The 23,294-nt window shown below is 54.2% G+C and overlaps 1 protein-coding gene across 5 annotated transcripts in view; it reads left to right on the forward strand.

The window, feature by feature from the left end:
- The window catches only part of CELSR1 (cadherin EGF LAG seven-pass G-type receptor 1), a 179,705-nt gene that overhangs the window by 115,184 nt on the left and 41,227 nt on the right, over positions 1-23,294 (forward strand). For all 5 annotated transcript variants that reach the window (XM_017529446.2, XM_017529445.2, XM_017529444.2 and 2 more), the window contains exons 6-12: positions 8,194-8,351; positions 9,645-9,808; positions 10,366-10,491; positions 11,088-11,254; positions 19,938-20,123; positions 21,518-21,631; positions 22,304-22,478. In XM_017529446.2, the coding sequence (XP_017384935.1) occupies positions 8,194-8,351; positions 9,645-9,808; positions 10,366-10,491; positions 11,088-11,254; positions 19,938-20,123; positions 21,518-21,631; positions 22,304-22,478 (1,090 nt within the window). The remainder of the gene's footprint in view (positions 1-8,193; positions 8,352-9,644; positions 9,809-10,365; positions 10,492-11,087; positions 11,255-19,937; positions 20,124-21,517; positions 21,632-22,303; positions 22,479-23,294) is intronic.

The raw sequence follows: 23,294 nt of genomic DNA on the forward strand, positions 1-23,294 counted from the left end.
CATGCATGTGTGCACAAGTGAGTGAGTGCACATATGAGTGGGTGTGCACCTGGGCGAGTGTGCACCAGGGTGAGTGGGCAAGGTACACACGTGTGTAGGTGAGTGTGCACGTGCGTATGAATAAGTACGCGTGGAAATGTGTGTGCGTGAGTGCACGTTTGAGTGAGTGCGGGTCAGCATGCACATGTGGGTAAATGTGCACATGTGAGTAAATGCACATGTGAGTGCATAAGTGGGTGAGTGTGCATATGAGTCATGTGAGTGCACAAGTGGGTGAGTGCATATACATGCACATGTGTGAGTGGGCATGTGCGAGTGGGTGAGTGCATGTGTGTGGGTAGATGCACATGTGAGTGAATAAGTGCACATGTGAATGGGTGGGTGCACATTTGAGTGTGGGTGACTGCATGTGTGAGTGAATGTGGATGAGTACGCACATGAGTGGGGTAAGTGCACAGGTGAGAGCGCACGTGTTGGGTGAGGGCACATTTGAGTGGGGATAAGCGCACATGTGGGTTTGAGTGTGCATGATTGTGGGTGAGTCTACACGGAGTGTGCACGTGCATGTGTGGGTAAGTGCATGGGTGAGCATGTGAATAGTGCACATGTGAATGTGAGTGGATGCACATTTGAGTGGGAGTGCATGTGTGGGTGTGAATGTGGGTGAGTATGCCCGTGTGAGTGTAAGTGTGCACGTCAGTGAGGGCACATTTGAGTGAGTGGTGAGTGTGCACATGTGGGTCTGAGCACGCACATGAGTGGGTGAGTGCACACACGTGAGTGTGAGTGGGTGAATGTGCACATTTCTGGTAAGCGTTTTCTCTTTGCACAGAAGACTCATTTTTGAGGGGTGAACTGGAGCCTGCTTGCCGTCCTTCCTGAAGCTTTGTGTTGTTATTCCCAGGACACTCAGGTTACCATGTTGTGGGGATTGAGCTCGGTGGCCCCACCCCAGGCACCCCGTCTCCGTGCCCATATGGAGGAGGCCCCGGGAGGCTGCAGCTGAGCAGCGCGCGCCCCTCCCTGTCTTTCCTGTCGGGGTTTCTGCAGTTGGGAGCAGCAGCAGGATTTGGATGTCTCCCGCCCATAGAGGAACATGAATGAGCTTCTTGTTGGGTGCTTGAGGGTCCCTCAGCAGTTTTCGTACAAGCAGGTTTTGGTCTGTAAAACCCCCAAGAGAAGGAACAAGCTGCTTTCCAGAAAGGCACTGTATCTCACTGCATTTTGGCCCTTCATTTGTCTTTGGCAAGAAGACCCCCCCTGAGCAAATCCGTATAATTCCCAGACTCCTAGAACACCTCAGGGAGCAGCCAGGCTGCGGAGGGGACCCGGTCCTGATGGCTGGGCCCCGAGGCGGGGGGGGCTGAGATGTTCCTGGCTTCTTCCTACGGAACTGGGGGCTTTGGTCAAGCATCTGGCTCAGTGGGGGCTGGCACAGTGCTCTGTTGAATCATTTCCAGAACAAAATTAACTACCACAGGGATCATGGAACCGTGTAGGAGGAGCTTACCTCTGTCCAGTGCTGCTCACAGGGGACGCCTGCCTCTGGACCCACGGTTCTTGCATTTCCAAAAGTACTCTACGTCCAGCAGGAAAGCACAGAGCGCCTCACTTTTGTCTTTGGCCAGAATTGTCCGGGAATCTGGGGTTAGACCCCCTTGCCTGAGAAATAGAAGGCTTTGGTGTGATTTTTTTTAGAATCTCTAGGTGACCAGTCGGTTCTGACCTTTGTTGAAAACTTTTGTAATGCTCCCACCATAAGCCTAGTAGCTCTGCCCATTACTTTCTTGGATAGTTGAACACATGGAGGAAATGGCATGCCCGGGACAGAACTCCGAGCTGCCGGTGTCTTTGTGTCTGAGCTCCTGGAGGAGAGCCTGCGGGTTCAGCAGGGATGCTGAGTGCATGAGCTGCTTAATTGCTTTTAGATGTCAGAGTCAACTTTATTACTTTATTATATTATGTATTTGTTTATCTATTGAGGTGGAGTCTTGCTCTGTCGCCCAGGCTCAAGTGCCGTTGCACGGTCTCGGCTCACTGCAGCCTCCCTCCTGGGTTCAAGCGGTTCTCCACTTCGACCACCCAAGCTGCTGGGATTACTCCTACCACCATGCCTGGCTAATGCTTTCTGCATTTCTTTTAGTAGAGATGGGGGTTTCACCATGTTGGCCGGGCTGGTTTCAAACTCCCGACCGCGAGTGATCCGCCCACCTTGGCCTCCCGGAGTGCTAGGACTACAGGCGTGAGCCGCCGTGTTCAGTCTCTAGGTTATGTTGTTTTTTAATATAGGGAAGTACTAAAACGGCAAAACCTGAGAGAACAAACCACTTGCACGTTATTTTGCTTTTTTTCTCATCTTTTCGAGAAATAAAAATAGCAGGCATGGCTGCAAGCAGTTCACACATGCCATTCATTTTGCCCCATGAGGAAGGTGCTGTTGTACCCCCCATTGTACAGCAAGTCCTGGCATGCAGGGAAGTCACGTGACTTTCCCCAGTCGGGGTGGGATGTGAACCCTTGCCTTTAAGGAAGCTCATCAGAGGCGGTGGACACTGCTGTCCTGGGAGCCTCTGCTGGCCTCAGGCCCACCCAGCGGGACCCTGAGTTGGTAATGAGAACAATGGTGGCATCAGCCGTGCCAGCTCAGATGCTGCACAGAGTTCAGATCCGTTCTTTTCTTTTGTTCCCAAACTGCCCTAGAGATCGCAGCTATGCACTTACCCACTTTCTAGAAGAGTCTGCCTAGGCTATTCATGGAGTATGTTGTCTGCCTTAGGTCCCTGGCAGCTGGGGGATTCAGGGGCACCTGCCCCCCTCAGCCAGAGCTGGGCAAAGGAACTTGAAGTCCTCCTACAACCTGGGATAGCATAGAGTCGCCCGTCCTACCTTGTGGCCCCATGGCTCAGTCTAGCTCCCAGGCAGCAGCTTGCTGCTCACAGCCCTGGGGGGGATGTGGCTGCACCCTCAAGCCAGGTCATCAGAGGCAGCTGGCAGCACCTGTGTAGAGGGTGGCTACCCGGCTAGAGCACCGTCCTGTTACCTGCCTAGGGGTGTGGGGTTCCCCAGGAAGTAGCAGCTCGGTCTGAGGTTTGCCTTCTGGCAAAGTCCTGTCGGAGGCTCCTGGGAGTCCAGCTTGGATTCTGGAAGGATGCGTGCATCTGCGTGAATCTGCTCCTCGTGGCCCTGCCCACCACCTTCCCAGGCAGCTTCAGAGAACTGCGACAGCTCCCTCCAAGGGTGGGCTGGTCGTCTTCCTGCCAGAACTGGCACAGGGTCTTGCCCACATTTCCTGGGGCAGTTGTTGGCCGGTCAGGTCTGAATCTCATCATCTTGAGAAATGACAGCATGGAACGTTTGCTGCTGCCCTTCGGCTCTGCACAGACATTCCTAAGGTCCAGCCGTCTGTGAATTCTTTGATACGAACGTTGGTTAATCATTTCTGACACAGATTATGAGGTCATTCATTTCCTAGACGTGCCCCTCCCACCCCCGCACTGCCTTCCCCCGCCACCTCCCCTGGCATTGAAATCATCCCCCCACAGCCTCCCGATGCGGGATCGTCTGTAGCAGGTTAAAAGGCTGGAGAAATGTGAGCACTTCGTAAGGACCGAACGTTTTTGTGCACACACACAAAAACTCCCTGCACCACGTAGAGCGGCTGAGTGGCAGCCAAGAGGGAGGCCTGAATGAGGGAAGAAAATACCTTGAGGGAAAATAAAAAGGGGCTGGACCCCAGGGATGACTCCCGGAGAAGGAATCCGGATCTGCACAGCCTGGCGCCTCTGGGCTGCTCCTTGCCATGCTCAGCGGCACCGTAGGCTTTTTCTCAGGTGGCAGTGGGAGTGAGCTTGTGGCCTTTCCTCTCTAGCTCTTTCTGCCTGCCCCCGGGAGCCTGTGCCCCCCGGGGCTGCCCGCTGAGGGGTGCAGAGGCGCCGTGGGCAGGCCCTGTTACGTGCGTCCCCAGTCGCTGTGTGACACCTGCCTTGCTTGACCTGAGCGACCAGGCCAGGCTACTGAGCTTTACGTCCTGGAAGCAAGGCCTGGGAATTGAGGCCTTTCCTCCAAGGGGTGTTGGTGCAGGGGTTGAGGGGGTGTCCTCTGGGCCTGGCTGCCTGCCATGCAGGACCCAGCTGAGCCCTGGGAGGGCAGGTGCCAGGGCGCTGACGCCTCCACCATGCTGGCCTTTGCCCAGCCTGTGCCCAGAGCCTTCCAACACAGGGATTGAGGAAAACTCAGATACAACCATTTGGCTCCCATCATTCCCATGCTTTTTCTTTTGTATAAATAAGTGGCAAAGTGTAAAAATTCCTTTTAGAAATGTGAGGGGCGGTTCATCTGTCTCATTCCTTATCCTACCCCAGCCTGTACCGTTCATCGTTGGCTGTGACCCAGCCAGGCCACCACGTGCTTTTCCTGGCCGGAAACCTCCACGCTAGTGTTCTGTAGAAGCTGCCCGAGTTGCTTTCTCTCTGTGCAAGGGAGGTGGGCGCACCGCTCCAAAGTCTGGAGCTGTTGCTGCCGGCAGTCTCTCCTCTGCCTCCTCGTGCTCTGCGCCGGCCTTTCAGCAGAGATGGGCTTCGTCTTCCTTTGACAGAAATGGACGACTGAGCCCGAGCACACACACCCGCTGTTGGCTTCCAGTGTTGTGCCATGCCACCTCTACTGAAATCTGAAATATTTTTGTGCCGTCAGTGGACCAACAGTAACTTTTTGTTGTTGTTCTTGTTGAGATGGAGTCTCTCCCTGTTGCCCTGTCATCCCAGCACTTTGGAGACTGAAGTGGGCAGATCACCGGAGGCCAGGAGTTCAAGACCAGCCTGGCCAACATGGTGAAACCCCGTCTCTACTAAAAATATAAAAATTAGCCAGGCGTGGTAGTGGGCACCTGTGGTCCCAGCTACTTGAGAGGCTGACGCGGGAGATTTGCTTGAACCCAGGAGGTGGAGGTTGCGGTGAGGCAGCTGCTACACTCCAGCCTGGGTGACAGCAAGACTGTGTCTCAAATCAAAAAGCATTTTCATCACCCCAGAAGGAAACCCCATGCCGTTAGCAGTCACTCCCCATCCTCCTCCCCAGCCCCTGGCAGCACCTGTGTGCTCTGTGTTTAGATTTGTGTGTCCTGGACATTTCGTAGGAATGGAGTCACACAGAGTGTGGCCTTTTGTGTTTGGCTTCCTTCACTGAGCATGGTGTGTTCCGGGCCTCCACATTGTCACGTGTCTGTGCTTCGTTCCTTTCGGTGGCTGGGATTCCGGTGCAGGGATGGGCCACAGTTTGCCCAGTCCACTGTTGAACACTTCGGTGGTTTCCACCTATTGTGAGTTGTAAATAGTAATGCTGTCAACACTTGTGAACCGGTTTTTGAGTTCCTCTTTTCAGTTCTTTTGAGTATATGCCTGGGGGGGTGGTGCTGGGTCACGTGGTAGTTCTGCATTTAATGCTTTGGGGAACCCCGTTTGTGCATCTCATCACCCACAGACCGTGTTCATGCACCCCCTGCCTCCCCAACACTTGCCTCGGCCGCAGAGTAGACGTCAGCATGCGTGTGAAGCCCAGACTCACCGAGAGGCGGGCATTTTACACTAAGGCCCCACTCAGCCCCTATTCTAGGGCGACATGACAGGGATGGGCCATCTGGGTGCTGGATTGCTCCTCTGGGCCGCAGGGACCTCAGACGCCACAGGTCCCCTGCTCCTCTGTGCCCTTCCGCTGGTTCTTGCAGCTCTCCGCCTGAGAACATTCGGCTCTTTGGCCAAAAGTGCTGTGATTTTGACCCGCCGGCCGCGGTGGGTCTCTCTGGGGTCAGAACCCAGCAGCACATGTTGGGCGCTACCTGTCAGAGACCCGTGAGTGCCTGCGGCGCTGCTTCCCGAAGGCCAGGCTGAACTCGGGTTCTCCTGCTGTTTTTGCTGGAATCCGTAGCTCTGAGCCCTGATTACCAGCAGCCGTTTACAACTACGGTTTTGTAAACAGTGGCTTAGTCTCATGAAAGCCTTCCCAGTGTAAATGCTACGTAGGCCCTTCCTCCAGAAGTCTCACGCCCAGCCCCAAAAATGTAAATTATAAGTTGTAAAGAACATGTGGAGCTCACACAGTGAGGGGAGGCTCTTCTTTCCCTGGGATCGCACCTAACACTGAAGCACCCATATGGGCACCTCCAGCATTTTCCAAACTGGGCGGTGTTACACAGCAAGGAAGGAGACGAGTTTTAGTGCGCCCGCCTACCTGCTGCGTAACCAGAAGTGAAATCTTTAAGGAGACAGCTTATCAGACCTTGTGATTTCATCAGCTGGTGTATAAGAAAAATGAAAAAGGTGATCCAGGCATGATAGGAGCCTCCCTTGGATTTACCGAGAAGGGTGTGCGGGAAACTCACGTGTCTCTGTTGATACCACCCTCAAAGTCCCTGTACCACAGAGAGGACGTGTGTTCTTATAGTAAGTCATTATCTTGCATAGAAAGAAATCGAGGTACGGTGATGAGTCTCATCCACATTAGATGATTGGATAAGGGGGAGTAGAAGCTTCAGCTGGGGTGGCCACATACAGCTGTGCAGGCTGCGCACTGCACAACTCCAGGCAGGGGGTGCTGCCTGGGTGGCCAGGGTCCCCTGAAGTCGTGCAGCTTGGCCCTCTGGCTGAGCTCCTGTTTCTGGGTCCTGCCTTTCAGCCTAGTTTTCCTGATCAAATAGTTTGTTCCTATTAAAAACTGAAGATTTATTTTTGATTAACCTATGTGGTTGCTATTTTCCTATTAAAAGACATTGAGGATGATTTAACTAAATGCTATGTTTTTACAACAACTTATTTCCAAGTTATGAGAAAGGATCATGAGATTGCATCATGCTATAAACTCAAACTGACCCCAGAACTATCAAAAGGAGTCATGGAACCCATCCTTTATACGGGTGGTGGGAGGGGCCCTGCTGGGACTGGAAGAAAAGGGTCTCTCTGGGGTGGAAGGGAGGCCCTGGTGCACATTGTGTGCCTATGGTGGGCATGGTGGCACTTCCCTGGCGATCTCTGGCTCACCGTCATGGCCACCCACGGGAGGCAGGTCTTGTTATCCAGGTTGTGCAGACGAAGGGCGTTGTGTCACCTGTCCCAGTGGGAGCTGGCTCCAACTGTGTTTCTGGAACTTTGAGACCCACGTGCTTAAGTTCCGTAGCCAGCATGAGTCGTGCAGGGGTTGGCACTGCTTTTCCTGCTGGAAGGGCATCTGAGGCTGGCTGGGTGGATAATCTCCAGGTCCTGGGAGGGACTGGCCAGGAGGCGAGACCCGTGAGGGCTGCCTGGGAAAGTGGGCTCATCCCTGGATGGCAAACCAGTCTCTTCGAGAAGGGAGAGGTTTCACCCGAGGTGACTGATTCCAGAAGAACTCTTGTACCCAGCCCTGGAACGGGCTCCTGGCCCAGACAGAGAGCTCCACATCTCAGAGGGGAGATGTGAGGTCGTCTGCAGGCCAGGCAGCAGCCTCCTGGTATCTGTACTGTAGGAGCACAGGGTCGGGGAGCAGGAGCCTGAGCAGGGGCTGTGGTCAGGAGGAACACCCCCAGAAGGGCGGAAGCAGGTGTTCACAGGAGGGGCCCTAGGGCTTGGGTGTTAGCCGCTGTCTTCATTTCCCGGGGCCACCGTCACAAAGTACCAAGGACAGGGTGGCTCAGACAACAGACACTATCCTTTCCCAGTCAGGCGCTTAGAAGTCTGAAGTCTAAGGACAGGGCTCTGCCACCTCCGAAGGCTCAAGGAAAGGACCCTTCCTGCCTTTTCCTAGCTGTTGGTGGCCCAGGTGGCCCTTGGCTTGTAGACAGCCACTCCAGCAGCCGCCTCCGTGGTCACGCAGCTTCTCCCTGCATGCCTTTGTGTCTCAGCATCTGTCCTCTCAGGAGGAGGCTGGTCACCTGGGATCAGGGCCCTTCTACTCCAGGGCATCCGCATCTTAATTAATTCCATCGGCACCAGCTCTTTATCCAAACGAGGCACGTTCTGAGGTTTCTGGGAGGTTGAACCTGAGGAGGCACCGGGTGGCCCAGCACGGCCAGTTTGGGGAACTAACGAGGCCGGGCTCTTCGTCCCTTGTCCACGTGCTGCCCGCCCCGTGCCGTGTCCTCCCCGCTCCATGAGTGACGGGTGCACCTGCCTAGGGCACTGGCGGAGAAAACGCTGACGCCTTCTGTGCTTTCTCTTCTGACAGCCCAACATCGGCCACTTGGGCCTGCCCCACGGGCCATCCGGGGAGAAGATGGCCGTGGTGACGGTGGATGACTGTGACACAACCATGGCTGTACGCTTTGGAAATGACATTGGAAACTACAGCTGTGCCGCCCAGGGCACTCAGACTGGCTCCAAGAAGTGAGCATCCCGGGCGGGGAGGCCCTTGGGGTCTGCACCCCCAAACGTGCCCCCTTTGTGCCCTTCCCCGGGCAGGGCCCCATGCAGGCACCCTGGGTGCAGCCCCCTGGTGACCTCAGTCCAGACTGGAGTCAGACTTCCTCTCCACAGTTGGGGTACCTTCCCTCTGAAATATTAGAACCTTCTAGACTAAGTCCCCTGAGTATCTGTCAAGAGTGGCCATGCCGACCCCAGGGTTGTGGTGGCCAGCTTGCAGACCCAGAGATGGTCTCCAGCCCTGTCTCCACAGATCACTGGCTTTGTCCCTGCAAATTCTGGTACCTGGCACTCCAGGACTCTGTTAAGTGAAGTGCTGTGTCACCCAGCTCGTCCCAGAGGCTGATTTTTTGTTTGTTTTTATCCTGAGATGGGGTCTCTCTCTGTTGCCCAGGCTGGACTGCGGTGGCACGATCCCAGCTCACTGAAGCCTTGACCTCCTGGGCTCAAGCTGTCCTCCTCCCCACAGCCTCCTGAGTAGCTGGGACCACAGGCACACACCACTACACCCAGCAAAATTTTTAAATTTTTTGTAGAGACAAAGTCTCCCTCTGTTGCCGAGGCTGGTCTCCAGTTCCTGGGCTCAAGGAATTCTCTGGCCTCAGCCTCCTGAAGTGCTGAGATTATAGGCACAAGCCACTACATAACCACAGAATAGCCTTTTTGAAGATCACATAGATAGCCTTGGCACATCCTGAGCACCTGCTAGGGCCCTGGGGGCAGTCCCTTGCTGTTTCGTCTGATCCCACCCACCTGGGATGGTGCCCTTTCGCTGAGGAGTAAAGCGTGCCCTGGAGAAGCCGCAGCCCTTGCCGTGGTCGCACTGCTGCCTGGGATTTCACCAGGGCTCTCATAGTCTTCTGGCCTCCCTTCAAGTCCATTCCTTTTCTTGGAAGGTCTCGGAGGCCAAAGTAGAGTCCTTGACCTTGACCTGTGGTCCTCATGCTCACATCCTGTCTGGGTGTGGACCAGCCTGGGTGGGCAGGACTTGGTGGTCACCGGTGAGCATGAAACACCCAGATCATCAGGGCTGAATGCAAGTGAAAGGAAACAGAGGCACAGAGGCATGCGGAGCCAGCAGCAGCGCCAGATGCAGGAGCCCCCCTCGCTCCAGCCTCTGCTTGCCTGCCTGCTTGGTTTCTGAAGTAGTTCTGGTGGCGGAGGCTACACAGAGGCAACTGCAGAGCCCAGCCCACCATGGCCGCCCCTCGCCACCCCTGCGCCCGGACATCACAGAGCACGGCCTTACCTCCCCAGGTCCCTGGATCTGACTGGCCCTCTGCTCCTGGGGGGCGTCCCCAACCTGCCGGAAGACTTCCCGGTGCACAACCGGCAGTTCGTGGGCTGCATGCGGAACCTGTCGGTCGACGGCAAAAACGTGGACATGGCTGGATTCATCGCCAACAATGGCACCAGGGAAGGTACGGGCGGCCATCAGGGTCGGGACTGCCGCAGTGGCATCTGGCTGGACGTCGAAGCCACGCAGAAGGCACTGCTTGCAGCTCCCCGGGGAGGCGTCTTGTTCTTAGGAGTGTGTGTGCCCAGCTGCGGGCAGCTCCTGGGAGTGGACCCCAGAGTCCAGGCTCACCGGATGTGCAGCCCCGCAGTCTCTGCAGTTTGAGGTTTCTGTAGTTGGGAGTTGCCGCAACGCTGCTGGCCCAGCCAGCCAACCAAAGGCACACATGGTCCTAGGATCTTGCATGTGTCACCAGGTGACTGGGCCAGGCGCTGTGATGGCCTGGAGCTCTAGCATCTCCAAATGTGGGCAGCACGTGGGAAAGCACTTGGGCCACGCAAGAAGGTGTGTTCAGCACCTTCTCAGTTCTCGCATTTCTGCCGCTGCCAGAGGCGTTCAGACCTGGCCTGCCTGCTGTCCAGCCCCGTTTCCGTTCCGTCCCGGTTTCCCACACCACGCCTGGCACAGGGGACCCTGGCGGTTCCTCCGAGTCAGGCTCCACCGCACGCTCTGTGTTGCCAGGCTGTGCTGCCCGGAGGAACTTCTGTGACGGGAGACGCTGTCAGAACGGGGGCACCTGTGTCAACAGGTGGAACATGTACCTGTGTGAGTGTCCGCTCCAATTCGGCGGGAAGAACTGCGAGCAAGGTGAGCGCCTGGCATCATCCATCCCCGCCCCCGGCCCTGTGGCCTGGGAGGCATCACTCCTTGTTGTGCCCAGGACCACCGTAAGGGGGCTTCACATCAGGGGCCGGCAGCCTTTGGCGGCACTGCTGCATTTACTGCAGACTCATACTGTCCTCACCAAGAGACTGTCTTCCGCAGAACCCCCGCTCCTGCCCCTGTGGTCCCCAGTCCCACAGGTGTGAGGTAGGACAGGTAAGGTGGGCTGGCAGGGCCCAGCCCCAGCACCCCCAGCCACTGAGCTCAGGGATCCTGAACCCGCCCCACCTCTGCCTCCCATCCAGCCTGAGAGCCCCTTGCCACGCCCATCGGCGACTGGGAGCCTGATGGTCTTCACACTTCCCGGGAAGGAGGCTCACGTCCCAGAGTGGGCTTCTGTGGAGCCCCCGTGGCTGACTGTGAGGGCAGGATGCATAGAGAGGGGAGGCTCAGACCGGCCCTGGTGTTAACTGAAAAAGGCCCAGGCCCAGCCTGCAGGCCCATCCCCCGCCCCTGCAGCCAAGAGTGTGTGGCCCAAGTGATTTCCGGCCACACCTGAGGTCCTGGGCCTGTGTCCGCAGCCATGCCCCACCTGCAGCTCTTCAGTGGTGAGAGCATCGTGTCCTGGAGCGACCTGAATGTCATCATCTCCGTGCCCTGGTACCTGGGGCTCATGTTCCGGACCCGGAAGGAGGACAGCATTCTGATGGAAGCCACCAGCGGCGGGTCCACTAGCTTTCGTCTCCAGGTGACTGGGGCCCCGTGCCACCGGGGCACCTGCTAGATGGGAGCCCAAGGGAGGGACCCAGGTGCTGGACTTCCTGGTGCACACTCAGGCCCCTGCTACTCGCCCTTCCTCCTGCGCCCACCCCTCTTTGGGTTCTTGGAAGAGGATGTGGGGAAGCATGAGCCTTTTCTTTCCTCTGGGAGGTGGAGACAGTGGGACAGCGTGGGGCCAGGCCGACCCCAGGGCCCAGCACAGCTCAGCCGAGGTGCGTCATAGACGGCAGCTCCGGTCTCCCTGTAGCCTGAGGGTTTGGCTGGAGCGTGGGCATTGCAGAGCTGAGGGGAGTGCCGAGCCTTCGGGCAGAAACAGCGGGCCTCACCAGTGAACGCTGTGGACAGGTGCAAGCTGGACGTGGTGGTTCACACCTGTCATCCCAGTTACCCAGGAGGCTGAGGCAGGAGAATTGATTGAACTAGGGAAGTGGAGGTTGCAGTGAGCTGAGAACGTGCCATTGCAGTCCAGCCTGGGCAGCAAGACCAAGACGGTCTCAAAAAAGAAAAAAGCTGGGGTCAGGTGCTGGTTGCAGCCATGTGCCTTCAGCTGTCTCTGGGAGCTTGGCTCTGCCCAGAGGCGCCTGAAGCCGCGCTGTGCGGCCACCTGCACGTTTTCTCTGTCTTGTTGGTCTTTACTCTCATTTATTTGAAACGAAAGTTTATTTGTTGGGTAAACGTTGTGAACAACTTGTGGAAGGCGATCTGAATGCGCTCTCTCCTCTGGTTTCTTGTGGTACGCACAGTTTCTGCGCACGCCGTCCAGGCTCCATAGACACTTGGTTTGAGAAACAGTCATGAGCCCTGTCTTCTCTCATCAGGCTGCCCTTCTGCCACACCCTGGAGACTCTGCCGTACAAGGCAGCCACGGGGACCTTCCCGGGATGCTGCCCGGCCCTTGGCTTGCCCTCTTGGCCCGCTGCCTGTGAATCTCCAGGTCATTCCTGTCTGTAGTGGTGGTGGGGCACAGACGTTCTCCTGTAAAACCTGGTGCTGTGACCCTTTCTGACCAGAGTCTAGCTCTGAAAACGCACTGGGCAGTTCTCCCTCCTGAAAAGCTCCCTTTATCTTTTTTGTTTCTCCTTAGACCAAATTCACCTCCCTTGGCACAGGAGTGGCCTGTGGAGTCATGCTGGAGCAGCATGCCCCATCTTGATTTGACAGATTCCCAGGTTTCATAATGGGGTGATTCCTTCCTTCCTCCTAGGCTTTTTTTTTTTTTTTTTGAGACGGCGTTTTGTCTTGTTGCCCAGGCTGGAGTGCGGTGGCACAACCTCAGCTCACTGCAACCGCCGCCTCCCGGGTTCAAGGGATTCTCCTGTCTCAGCCTCCAGAGTAGCTGGGATTACAGGTGCTTGCCACCACACCCAGCTAATTATCTGTGTGTTTAGTAGAGACAGGGTTTTGCCATGTTGGCCATGCTGGTCTCGAACCCCTGACCTCAGGTGATCCACCTGCCTCGGCCTCCCAAAGTGCTGGGATTACAGGTATAACTCCTAGGCTTCTTTCCAAGTCTGTATACGTGTGTGCGTGCACCCACACATCTTTGTGCAAGTGTGTGTACCTGTCGGTGTGTGTACATATGTGTGTCTCTACATGTGTGCACATTTGTACATGTCTGTGCATGAGGCTGTGTATGTCTGCATGTGGCTGTGTCTATGCATATGGCTGTATATATGTATTCAGGTGGTTGTGTTCCAGGTGGCTGTGTATGTCTGCATGAGGCTGTGTATGTCTGCATATGTATGCAGCTGTATACGTATACACATGGCTGTGTATATATGCACGTGCATGCACGTGTATATATGGGTGCACACGGTCTCAGAGCAGCACTGACTTCCTTTTGGCTGTTCATTATCTCCAACCAGAGTGCGCCTGGGACTCTGTCCCGCCCTCCCTTCAGCACACAGAGATGCTGCCCTTAGGTCAGCCTCCTCTCCTGCCTGGGTGGGCCACACGGGAACACTCACCTTGTCCTCCCGGAATGACCCCCCAGCAAGCTCCCATGGTTGGGAAGTCCCAGAGCGGGGTCTGGGCCAGCTGCGTGTCCTCTGCTGTCAGCTGCGTGCCGTGCAGAACTAAACCCTGATGCATTTGCTCCCTTGGGATCTGGGCCTTCTTATGCTGCCCAGCGTGTCCTGAACGCCATCCCCCATCAGGGGAGGCTGGGCCGGAGTCAGAGATGGTCAGAGGCAAGATGGATGTTACGGAGTGCCTGCTCCATGTTCTCGTTCCACACAGGGGAAACTGAGACATGGAGGCTCTTCACTGTGGGTCCCATGGTTCATTCACTGCCAGATTCCTGGGGCAGCCACCGGCCCCTCTCTGTCACTCCTGTGGACAGCCCATCTAGAAACAGTTCTGTGTAGCCGGAATTGACACGCGGGTTGGCAGGAGGACAGCGGGGCTGCCAGCACACGCCCTCCCTGCTGTGGGTGCCTGGTTGGCGTGTGGCGGGGACAGGACCGAGAGTGCTCCCAGCGGCTGGTAGAGGTCAGTCCCTCAGCAGTCAGTTGAGGGCTCAGGAGACAGTCTGGGGCTGGGGCAGGGCTCAGGCCTCCACAGGGAGCCTCCTGCTCCTCCCCGGTCACAGCTCGGGAACATTTACCGGCACAAACCGCTCGGATTGCCTGGAAGGTGTGGTGTGTCTCAGGGATGATAACAGCTGGCCTGTAGGCCCTGGTTAAACTTGTAATTTCATGTGTCTCCCAGGCAGCCCCAGAAACTCGCTCTGGCCCCAAACTTGGCAAGCGCGTTGCTGCCCGGGGATGGTATTTTCTGTGTGGTGGTTTCACTGTCAGAACAGATTAAATTGGCTGTTTGGATGCAGGTGACGAATTGGAGCTTGCACATTGTCAGTTGTCAGTGGGGTCTCTGTAGGAAAAAAGTGCGCTTTCAGTAGGAACGGCGCTGGAAGCCACCCACCCCTGTGCTGTTTGTGTAATTACATCATGGAGAGCTCATCTAAAAATTAGGAATTTTGCCAGAGACTACACCCAGCCCTCCTGGTGGAAGTCTGGGTGGCAGGAGTGGTGGCCTTGAGGGGATGCTGCAGACCCCAGTGGACACCCAGAAGGCCCCCAGGGCAGCTCCCAGAGGCAGGTCAGCCATGAGTTACACGAAGTTCTTGGGGATTCCTCCTTTGCATCACTAGCTTGCAGCCTCCCACGGGCCTGTGAGCTCTGTCAGGCAGCAGTCTGGGTGTTCCTGAAAGGATGTCTCCCGAGCCCCTGCCACTGCGGGGGGGACAAATGAGGCTCCATTGTCACCCTACAGCCCAGGTAATTTGGGTAATTGCCCTCAGGCACCCAAAATCCACCCACCTTGTCAGGTGGGATAGCCGTGCGATTGCTGAATGCCTCTCTGACTGAGATCCAGGGACACTCCTAAGTTGGAGGCAGTTACCACCCATAAAACAGCATCATTCTGTGGGTACCACCTTTGTTTATAGACATAATGTCACTTTTATTGCTGATCTGCTCACTTTGGAGTTTTTAAAGCAAGAACAATGAAAGATAATGACAGAGGAAATTAATAAGCTAACTTCTGTAGAACAAAAGAAAGCAAAATGGAGGCTGGGCACAGTGGCTCATGCCTGTAACCCAAAAGAAAGCAAAATGGAGGCTGGGCACAGTGGCTCATGCCTGTAACCCCAGCACTTTGGGAGGCCAAGGTGGGCGGATCACCCGAGGTCAGGAGTTTGAGACCAGCCTGGCTGCGATGGGGAAACCCTGTCTCTACTAAAAATACAAAAATTAGCCGGGTGTGGTGGTGTACACCTGTAATCCCAGCTACTCAGGAGGCTGAGGCAGAAGAATCGCTTGAACCCGGAGGCAGAGGTTGCAGTGAGCTGAGGTCATACCACTGCACTGCAGCCTGGGCGACAAGAGCGAAACTCTGTCTCAGAAAAGAAGAAAGAAAACAAAGTGGAAAAAGGAGAAAAATTATCTTAAAATAACTATCAGGCTGAGTACAGAGGCTCATGCATGTAATCCTACCACTTTGGGAGGCAAAGGCAGGTGAATCACCTGAGGTCGGGAGTTTAAGACCAGCCTGGCCATCATGGAGAAACCTCATTTCTACTAAAAATACAAAAATTAGCAGGGTGTCTGGCTAATTATTGGGGTTTTTTTGTTTTTTTTTTTTTAGCTCAAAAAACCCTCAAACTATCAATAGAGATCAAAAAACAAAAAACAGTTTTAGTTACATAACCTTTATAACCAGTTAAAACCTGTATCCTGTTTTCTATTATGAATTTATCTTAGACTGACGTGGCATTTAGAAGTGGATTTCTAAGTTAAGCATGCAGCATGTTCTTTCCTTTTTCTTTTTCCTTTTTTCTGAGAGGGAACCTTGCTTTGTCTCCCATGCTGAAGTGCAGCGGTGTGATCTTGGCTCACTGCGACCTCTGACTCACAGGTTCGAGCAATTCTCCTACCTAAGCCTTCCAAGTAGCTGGGATTGCAGGTGTGTGCCACCACACCCGGCTAATTTTTATAATTTTGATAGAGATGAGGTTTTGCCATGTTGGCCAGGCTGGTCTCCAACTCCTGACCTCAGGTGATTGGCCCGTCTCAGTCTCCGAAAGTTCTGGGATTCAGGCGTGAGCCTCCGCGCCCAGCCTCATGTAGCATTTTCTAGTAAATCATTTTGGTAGTGTTTGTAGCATGATTGCAGGTCAAAGATCATATACCATGTGGTTTCAGAGCTTTGAAATGTGTCGAGACTTGCTTTTTAGCCCGGATCTAGTCAGGGTTCCTTCCTTCCTTCCTTTCCTTCTTTCCCTCCCTCTTTCTTTTCTTTTCTTTTTTTTCTCTTCCCTCCCTCCCCCCCTCCCTCCCTCCCTCCTTCCTTCCTTTCTTCCTTCCTTCCTTCTTTCCTTCCTTCTTTCCTTCCTTTTCTTTCCTTCTTTCGATACGGAATCCCACTCTATCACTCAGGCTGCAGTGCAGTGATGTGATCTCAGCTCATTGTAGCCTCCACCTCCTGGGTTCTAGTGATTCTTTTGCCTCAGCCTCCTGAGTAGCTGGGAATTACAGGTGCGCATCACCCCGTCCAGCTAATGTCTGTATTTTTAGTAGACACGGGGTTTCACTGTGTAGGCCAGGCTGATCTTGAACTCCTGACCTCAGGTGATCCGTCCTCCTCCACCTCTCCAGGTGCTGGGATTAGAGTCGTGAGCCGCTGCACCCGGCCTCTAGTCAGTTTTGGACACATGCACACGTGTCACTATGTGCTCTGCAGTTGTTGTCCATAGTGTCCTCTATAGTGCAAGTAGGTAAAGTTTGTTAACTGTGGTATTCAAATATTCTATGTCATTATTGGTTTTAAGAGATTTTTTTTTTGTCTTTGTCTTCTCACTGAGAGAAGTAAAGATCTCCTACGTTGACTGCAGATTTATCAGTTACTTCTCTTGGTAATCTTGATTTTTGCTTTATAGATTTTGAGGCCAGGTTATTAGGTACATACAAATTTAGAGTTGATTCATCTTCCCAGCAAATTGCCTTATCATTATGAAATTCCTCTTTATCTCTAATAAGGATTTTTTGCCTTAAGTCTGCTGTGTCTCATGTTAACATAGCTATCCCAGTTTTCTTTTGTTTGATATTTATTATGTATTTTTTTTTCTATCCTTTTGCTTTCAGCATTTTCTGTATCCTTATATTTCAGGTGTGATATAAGCAGTGTGCTAATAGTTGTTTTTCTAAAATCTAGGCTACTTTTTAATTGAAGCTATCTTTAGATATGAGCATCTTGGGTTAGTTACAGTCTTGTTTTCTGATTATTCTTATATATATTTAAACATGACAGTTTGACCCTTGCCTCTGTAACACACCCAGAAGTAAGTTTAATGGTCACATGGAGTCTGTTTCTTTGGAAGTTTTGTGGTTCCCAGTGTTACTTTGGAGTCTGTGTCTGATGATTCTATGTTCTGTTGCCCCTCTTCCTTGCTTCTGTTGGTTTTCAAGCATAGTACCTTGTGTCCTTATATCCTTGGCTATTTTTTATTGAGTGCTAGACATTGTACCGAAAAACTAGAGAACATTTGAAACTAGAATGAGGGCCAGGTGTGGTGACTCATGCCTGTAATCCCAGCACTTTGGAAGGCTGAGGGCGGGTAGATCACCCAAGGTCGGGAGTTCGAGACCAGCCTGGCCAACGTGGAGAAACCCTATCTCCACTAAAAATACAAAAAATTAGCCAGGCAGGCGTGGTGGGTGCCTGTAATCCCAGCTACTTGGGAGGCTGAGGCAGGAGAATCACTTGAACCCTGGAGGCGGAGTTTACAGTGAGCTGAGATTGTACCGCTGCACTCTAGCCTGGGCAACAAGAGCAAAACTCCGTCTCAAATAAAAAGAAAAACTGGAATGGGGATGTCATTATCTTCTGTGTTTGCTGCTGGCCGCCACTACGTAGGAGCAGTTGCCATACCGGAGCACTTTAATGCAGCCACAGACTTCTTCAGTGCAGCCACAGTGCAGCCACAGACTTCAGTGCAGCCACAGGCTGTGGTGTTTCAAAGCTGGGCTTCCAGTCCTACAGGGTGGATCTTTTTCATTTTTACTGTTAGTGTAAACCCCTCAGGGTCCCAACCAAAAGCCGAGGAACAACCCCTTGGCAGTCCATGAACCCCAGGGTTTTTTTTTAAGATTGAGTCTCGCTCTGTCACCAGGCTAGAATGCGGTGGTGTGATCTCAGCTCACTGCAACCGCTACCTCCCAGGAGCTTCCCAAGTAGCTTGGGACTACAAGTGCCTGCCACCACGTCCAGCTAATTTTTGTATTTTTACTAGAGACGGGGTTTCACCATGTTGGTCAGGCTGATCTCGATCTCTTGACCTCGTGATCTGCCCACTTCGGTCTCCCAAAGTGTTCGGATTATAGGCATGAGCCACTGTGCCCGGTCCAGCCCCATGAATCAAGAAAGCTTTGAGGCACCCTGAGACTCTCCAGGTCAGCGGTGATGAATGGGGCGTGGCACCACCTGCCGATAGGGCTGAAGACTGCCAAGGAGGGCAAGGGCTTCAGGTACCTGGCAGCCATGACCTGACTGCACGCTCAGCCTCCGCTGTCTTCTGGAACCAGCTGACAGCCGTGTAAGGAAACAACCACCACCTTCTCTTTCGCAGGCCCTGTCTTATCCTTGGTCATGACGCTGAAACTCTGTTTTGCCTTGTGCTACTCCAGTGCCTTCAAACAGATGTTCCTTAATATTCTGTCTCATTTTTGTAGGTGTTTTCAAGGGAGAGTTGTTCAAAATTGCCAAGTCCTTCCTTAGGGGAGCTAAGATGTTGACGCTGTCCTTGGCTGCCTTATTTTAAAATACCAGCGTCTTAGGCCAGTTGCAGTGCTGGGTTTTGTTTTTTCATGCAGGTAATTAAACAAGGATTAAATCTTGTCTTACAAAGTATAACATTTACATCTTAAAATAACAGCCAAATAGTCACCTGAATAAAGCTGGTTCCCAGTACTTAAAAGCCTAACGGGTCTTGTTTTTGGCCCTTCCCTTACTTGACCTCCATGCAGCAATGGATGCTTTTCCCCAGGGAATGAGACGTGCAGTTCTGATGAGTGTTAATGGCAACAGCAACAAAGAACAACTTTGCCTGCTCTTTTTCTTTTTTGAGACAAGGCCTCGCTCTGTCACCTAAGCTGGAATGTGGTGGCGTGATCTCAGCTCACTGCAATCTCCGCCTCCTGGGCTTGAGCAGTCCTCCCGCCTCAGCCTCCCAAGTAGCTGGGATTGCAAGCACGTACCACCGTACCCAGCTAATTTTTGTATTTTTAGTAGACACGAGGTTTTGCCATGTTTGCCAGGCTGGTCTCGAACTCCTGGCCTCAGGCAGTACGTATTGCCTGCCTTGGCTTCCCAAAGTGCGGAGATTACAAGTGTGAGCCACTACGTGTAGCCAACTTGCCTAATCATTATTGTTTTTGTTTTTTGAGACAGAGTCTTGCTCTTGTTGCCCAGGCTGGAGTGTAGTGGCGGAATCTCGGCTCACTACAACCTCTGCCTCCCGGATTCAAGCGATCCTCCTGCCTTAGCCTTCCAAGTAGCTGGGATTACAGGCACCCGCCACCATGTCAGCTAATTTTTATATTTTTAGTAGAGACGGGGTTTCACCATGTCGGCCAGGCTGGTCTCGAACTCGGCCTGCCTTGGCCTCCTAATGTGCTGGGGTGACACGCTTGAGCCACCACACCCAGCCAACTTTGCCTAATTTATTTATTTATTTGTTTTGGGAGACTGAATCTTGTTCTGTCACCCGGGCTGGAGTGCAGTGGTGTGATTTCACCACACTGCAACCTCCACCACCTCCTGGGTTCAAGCGGTTCGTCTGCCTCAGCCTCTGAGGTACCCACCATCGTGCCTGGATGATATTTGTATTTTCAGTAAAGACGGGGTTTCACCGTGCTGGCCAAGCTGGTCACAGACTCCTGACCTCAGGTGATCCACCTGCCTCGGCCTCCCAAGTGCTGGGATTACAGGCCTGAGTTCCGCCCCCAGCCAGCTTTGCCTAATTCTTAAGCACCTCTTTGATGCGGTGCCACGTCACAAGTCGACTTTCACAGCGTCCTCGTTTGAGCGACTGCACAGCGTCACCTCTTCCTTGCTGTCGTACCAATCGGTTGGTGCGGCTCTCCCTGCCCCAGATCCTCAACAGCCACCTCCAGTTCGAGGTGTCCCACGGGCCCTCCGGCGTGGAGTCCATGGTGCTGTCCGGGTTGCGTGTGACCGACGGGGAGTGGCACCACCTGCTGATCGAGCTGAAGAACGTGAAGGAGGACAGTGAAATGAAGCACCTGGTGACCATGACCTTGGACTATGGGATGGACCAGGTGAGCTGGCACCTGCCCTCCTTTGGGGACAGACCCTTCCTCTGGCCCAGGGAAAAACAGAATGACCCCTTAATGTGCCAGGACCCTCCAGAGATCTTGTGGATTTGGGGAGGCACTTTCTGGGACCCTCAGTGGGCTTCTGTTCTGCCTGTGCTAAAGCCACTGGCATCTTCACCACCTCCTTCACCCAGATGCTGCCCTCCTGCGGGCAGCGTCCACCAGCCACCTTCCTCGCCACAGTGCTGTTGGCGCCCTCGACAGTGGTTTCTTTCAGCAACGCCATCTTGAGCAACGCCTGCAGCCTCAGCACTGTGTCTTCAGGGTACTGAGGTGGACATGCCAGGGGGCCAAGGCGGGCGGATCATGAGGTCAGGAGTTCAAGATCAGCTTGGCCAATGTGGTGAAACCCCATTTCTATTAAAAATTCAAAAATTAGCCGGGTGTGTTGGCACGTACCTGCAGTCCCAGCTACTCTGGAGGCTGAGGCAGGAAAATCACTTGAACTGGAAGGTAGAGGTTGCAGTGAGCCGAGATTGCACCACTACACTCCAGCCTGGGTGACCGAGCGAGATTCCATCTCAAAAAAAAAAAAAAAAAAAAAAAAAAAAAAAAAAAAAAAAAAAAAAAAAAAAAAAAAAAAAAAAAAAAAAAAAAAAAAAGAGAAATGCCAGGGTTCGTGCCCTCAGAGTATGGATGGGGAGCGAAGCTGGGAGAGCAATGAGGCCCAGGTCCTGGACACAGCTGGGAGACACCAGGGGGCCCCACGTGTCCCAGGCAGGCAGGTGGCATGGTCCCAGGCAATGTTCAGAACACTTACGGAACCAGACCGGGTTTCCACAGTTCCCAGGCGAGTAACCCAGGATGTTGTCTGTGAGATGCTCACACACTGAAGGGGCTCCCAGGGATTTCTGAGAGCTCTTGGAGCCAAGGCTCACCTTAGAACACAGACCTGGGAATAAATAGGTGTGTTCCAGGCAGGTGCCTTTCTGGAACAGGAGCTCAGCCGAGGCACTCTTGGGTACCCACAGTATTCATGGGTGAACGGATTTCCGTCCCCGCAGTCTTCCTGATGCTCCAAGTTCTCTGTCACAGCGTGGCTGGTTTAGGGTTGTGCCCTTGACGGAGGCAGGAGAGTTACACACTTTCCCCCGCCGGCCCTCAGCTGGGCTGGGACCTGGACGCCATCCTCTGGCCTCAGCCGCTCGCCCTGGCTGTCACAGCCAGCCACGCTGTCCAGCTGGGCCCAGCTCTCTTCAGAGGCCCGGATGTCCTCAGGCTCTGGGGAGTTTGTTGAAGCCACTGTTTCAGGCTTCCCGTGCGTTTTCCCAGTTGGAAGATGTTTCTAGGATGGTGGACGCAGCCCCCAGAGCTCTGCCCCCGCTCTCTCCACACAGAGCAGGGCAGATATCGGGGGCATGCTTCCTGGGCTGACGATAAGGAGCATGGTGGTCGGGGGCGCCTCTGAAGACAAGGTCTCCGTGCGCCGTGGGTTCCGAGGCTGCATGCAGGTACGTGGGGGCGGTGGGGGGGTGGCTGCCCCTCACAGTAGGCTCAGAAGCTGCCAGCACTGCAGTTGGTGCCATCGGTCAACCTGTTAGCTGTCAGTGAGCGGGGAATGTGTCTGATTGGCACCCCCACTTTAAGAGCTCCTGTTTCCTCTTTAGACCCATCCCCCTGCAGTTCCCCTTGGCATCGGGGTGTCCCTGGCCCCCACAGCTCCTCACCACCATGCCATGTTAGCCACCTGCCCCTCTGCCTTCATTAAGTGTCCTGAATCGAGCCCCTCGCCACTGCCCCCACCCAGTTCAACCCCACACGGCACCCAAGTGGCCCCCATGCCCATCCCCTGGAGCCAGGTGCTCCAGCCACAGCGGGGGAGCTGCTCTGGGAGTCACTCAGCTCTCAGCCCCCTCGGCAGGGACATCCACTCCTCACGCCCCCTCCGCGCACCCCAGGAGATCCAGCCAGCGTGCCCACTGAGCTCCTTGCCCAGCTCTTCACTGCACTCCGGCTACCAGGCCATGGGAGTGAAAGGAATGACCCTGCCCGTCCCAGCTCTGTAGATAAATGAGGCGCCACAAATGAATGACTTGGAAGGGACCAGAGAGACCTCGGAGTTCCCTTAGCCCCTCCTTACCTTTCTGGGCTTCTCCCGTCCCAATGCCCTTTCCTTGATGCAGGGAGTGAGGATGGGGGGGACGCCCACCAATGTGGCCACCCTGAACATGAACAACGCCCTCAAGGTCAGGGTGAAGGACGGCTGTGATGTGGAGGACCCTTGTACCTCGAGCCCCTGTCCCCCCCACAGCCGCTGCCACAATGCCTGGGAGGACTACAGCTGCATCTGTGACAAAGGTGGGACCACCCTCCCAAGGCCCTCAGTGACAGGGCCGCCTCTCATGGCTGAAACACAGGACGGGGACTCAGTTTGGACACTGGTGTCCCCAGCCGATTGCCTGTGGTTCCGTGGAGTGCTGAGCTTTGTAACAAGTGGGCCCCTCCTGGAGAGCAAATCAGCCTCTTCCTTGCTCGAGGCACAGGGAGTGGTCTAGGCCCTCTCCTCAGCACATGAGGTGATCAGCAAAGGAGTAGTGAAAAGTAAGGCCAGGCGTGGTGGCTCACGCCTGTAATCCCAGCACTTTGGGAGTCAGAGGCGGGCGGATCACTTGAGGCCAGAAGTTCGAGACCAGCCAGGCGACATGGTGAAACCCTGTCTCTACCAAAAAAATACAAAAATTAGCCAGGCGTGGTGGCATGCACCTGTGGTCCCAGCCACACGGGAGGCTGAGGTGGGAAGATCACTTGAGCCTGGAAAGCAAAGCTGTAGTCGGCTGAGATCACACCACTGCACTTCAGCCTGGGCAACAGAGCAAGACTCTGTCTCTAAAAAAAAGCCTAGTGAAAAGTACACATTAAAAAAAAAAAATCGTGGCCAGGCACAGTGGCTCACGCCTGTAATCCCAACACTTTGGGCTGAGGAGGGCGGATTGTCTGATGTCAGGAGTTTGAGACCAGCCTGGCTAATATGGAGAAACCCCATCTCTACTAAAAGTACAAAAAAAATTGGCCAGGCATGGTGTGAGCCTGTGATCCCAGCTACTCGGGAGGCTGAGGCAGGAGAATTGTTTTAACGTTGGAGGTGGAGGTTGCAGTGAGCCGAGATCACACCAC

This window comes from Cebus imitator, unplaced genomic scaffold (genome assembly GCF_001604975.1).
Source record: "Cebus imitator isolate Cc_AM_T3 unplaced genomic scaffold, Cebus_imitator-1.0 Scaffold59, whole genome shotgun sequence".
Taxonomy (NCBI): domain Eukaryota; kingdom Metazoa; phylum Chordata; class Mammalia; order Primates; family Cebidae; genus Cebus; species Cebus imitator.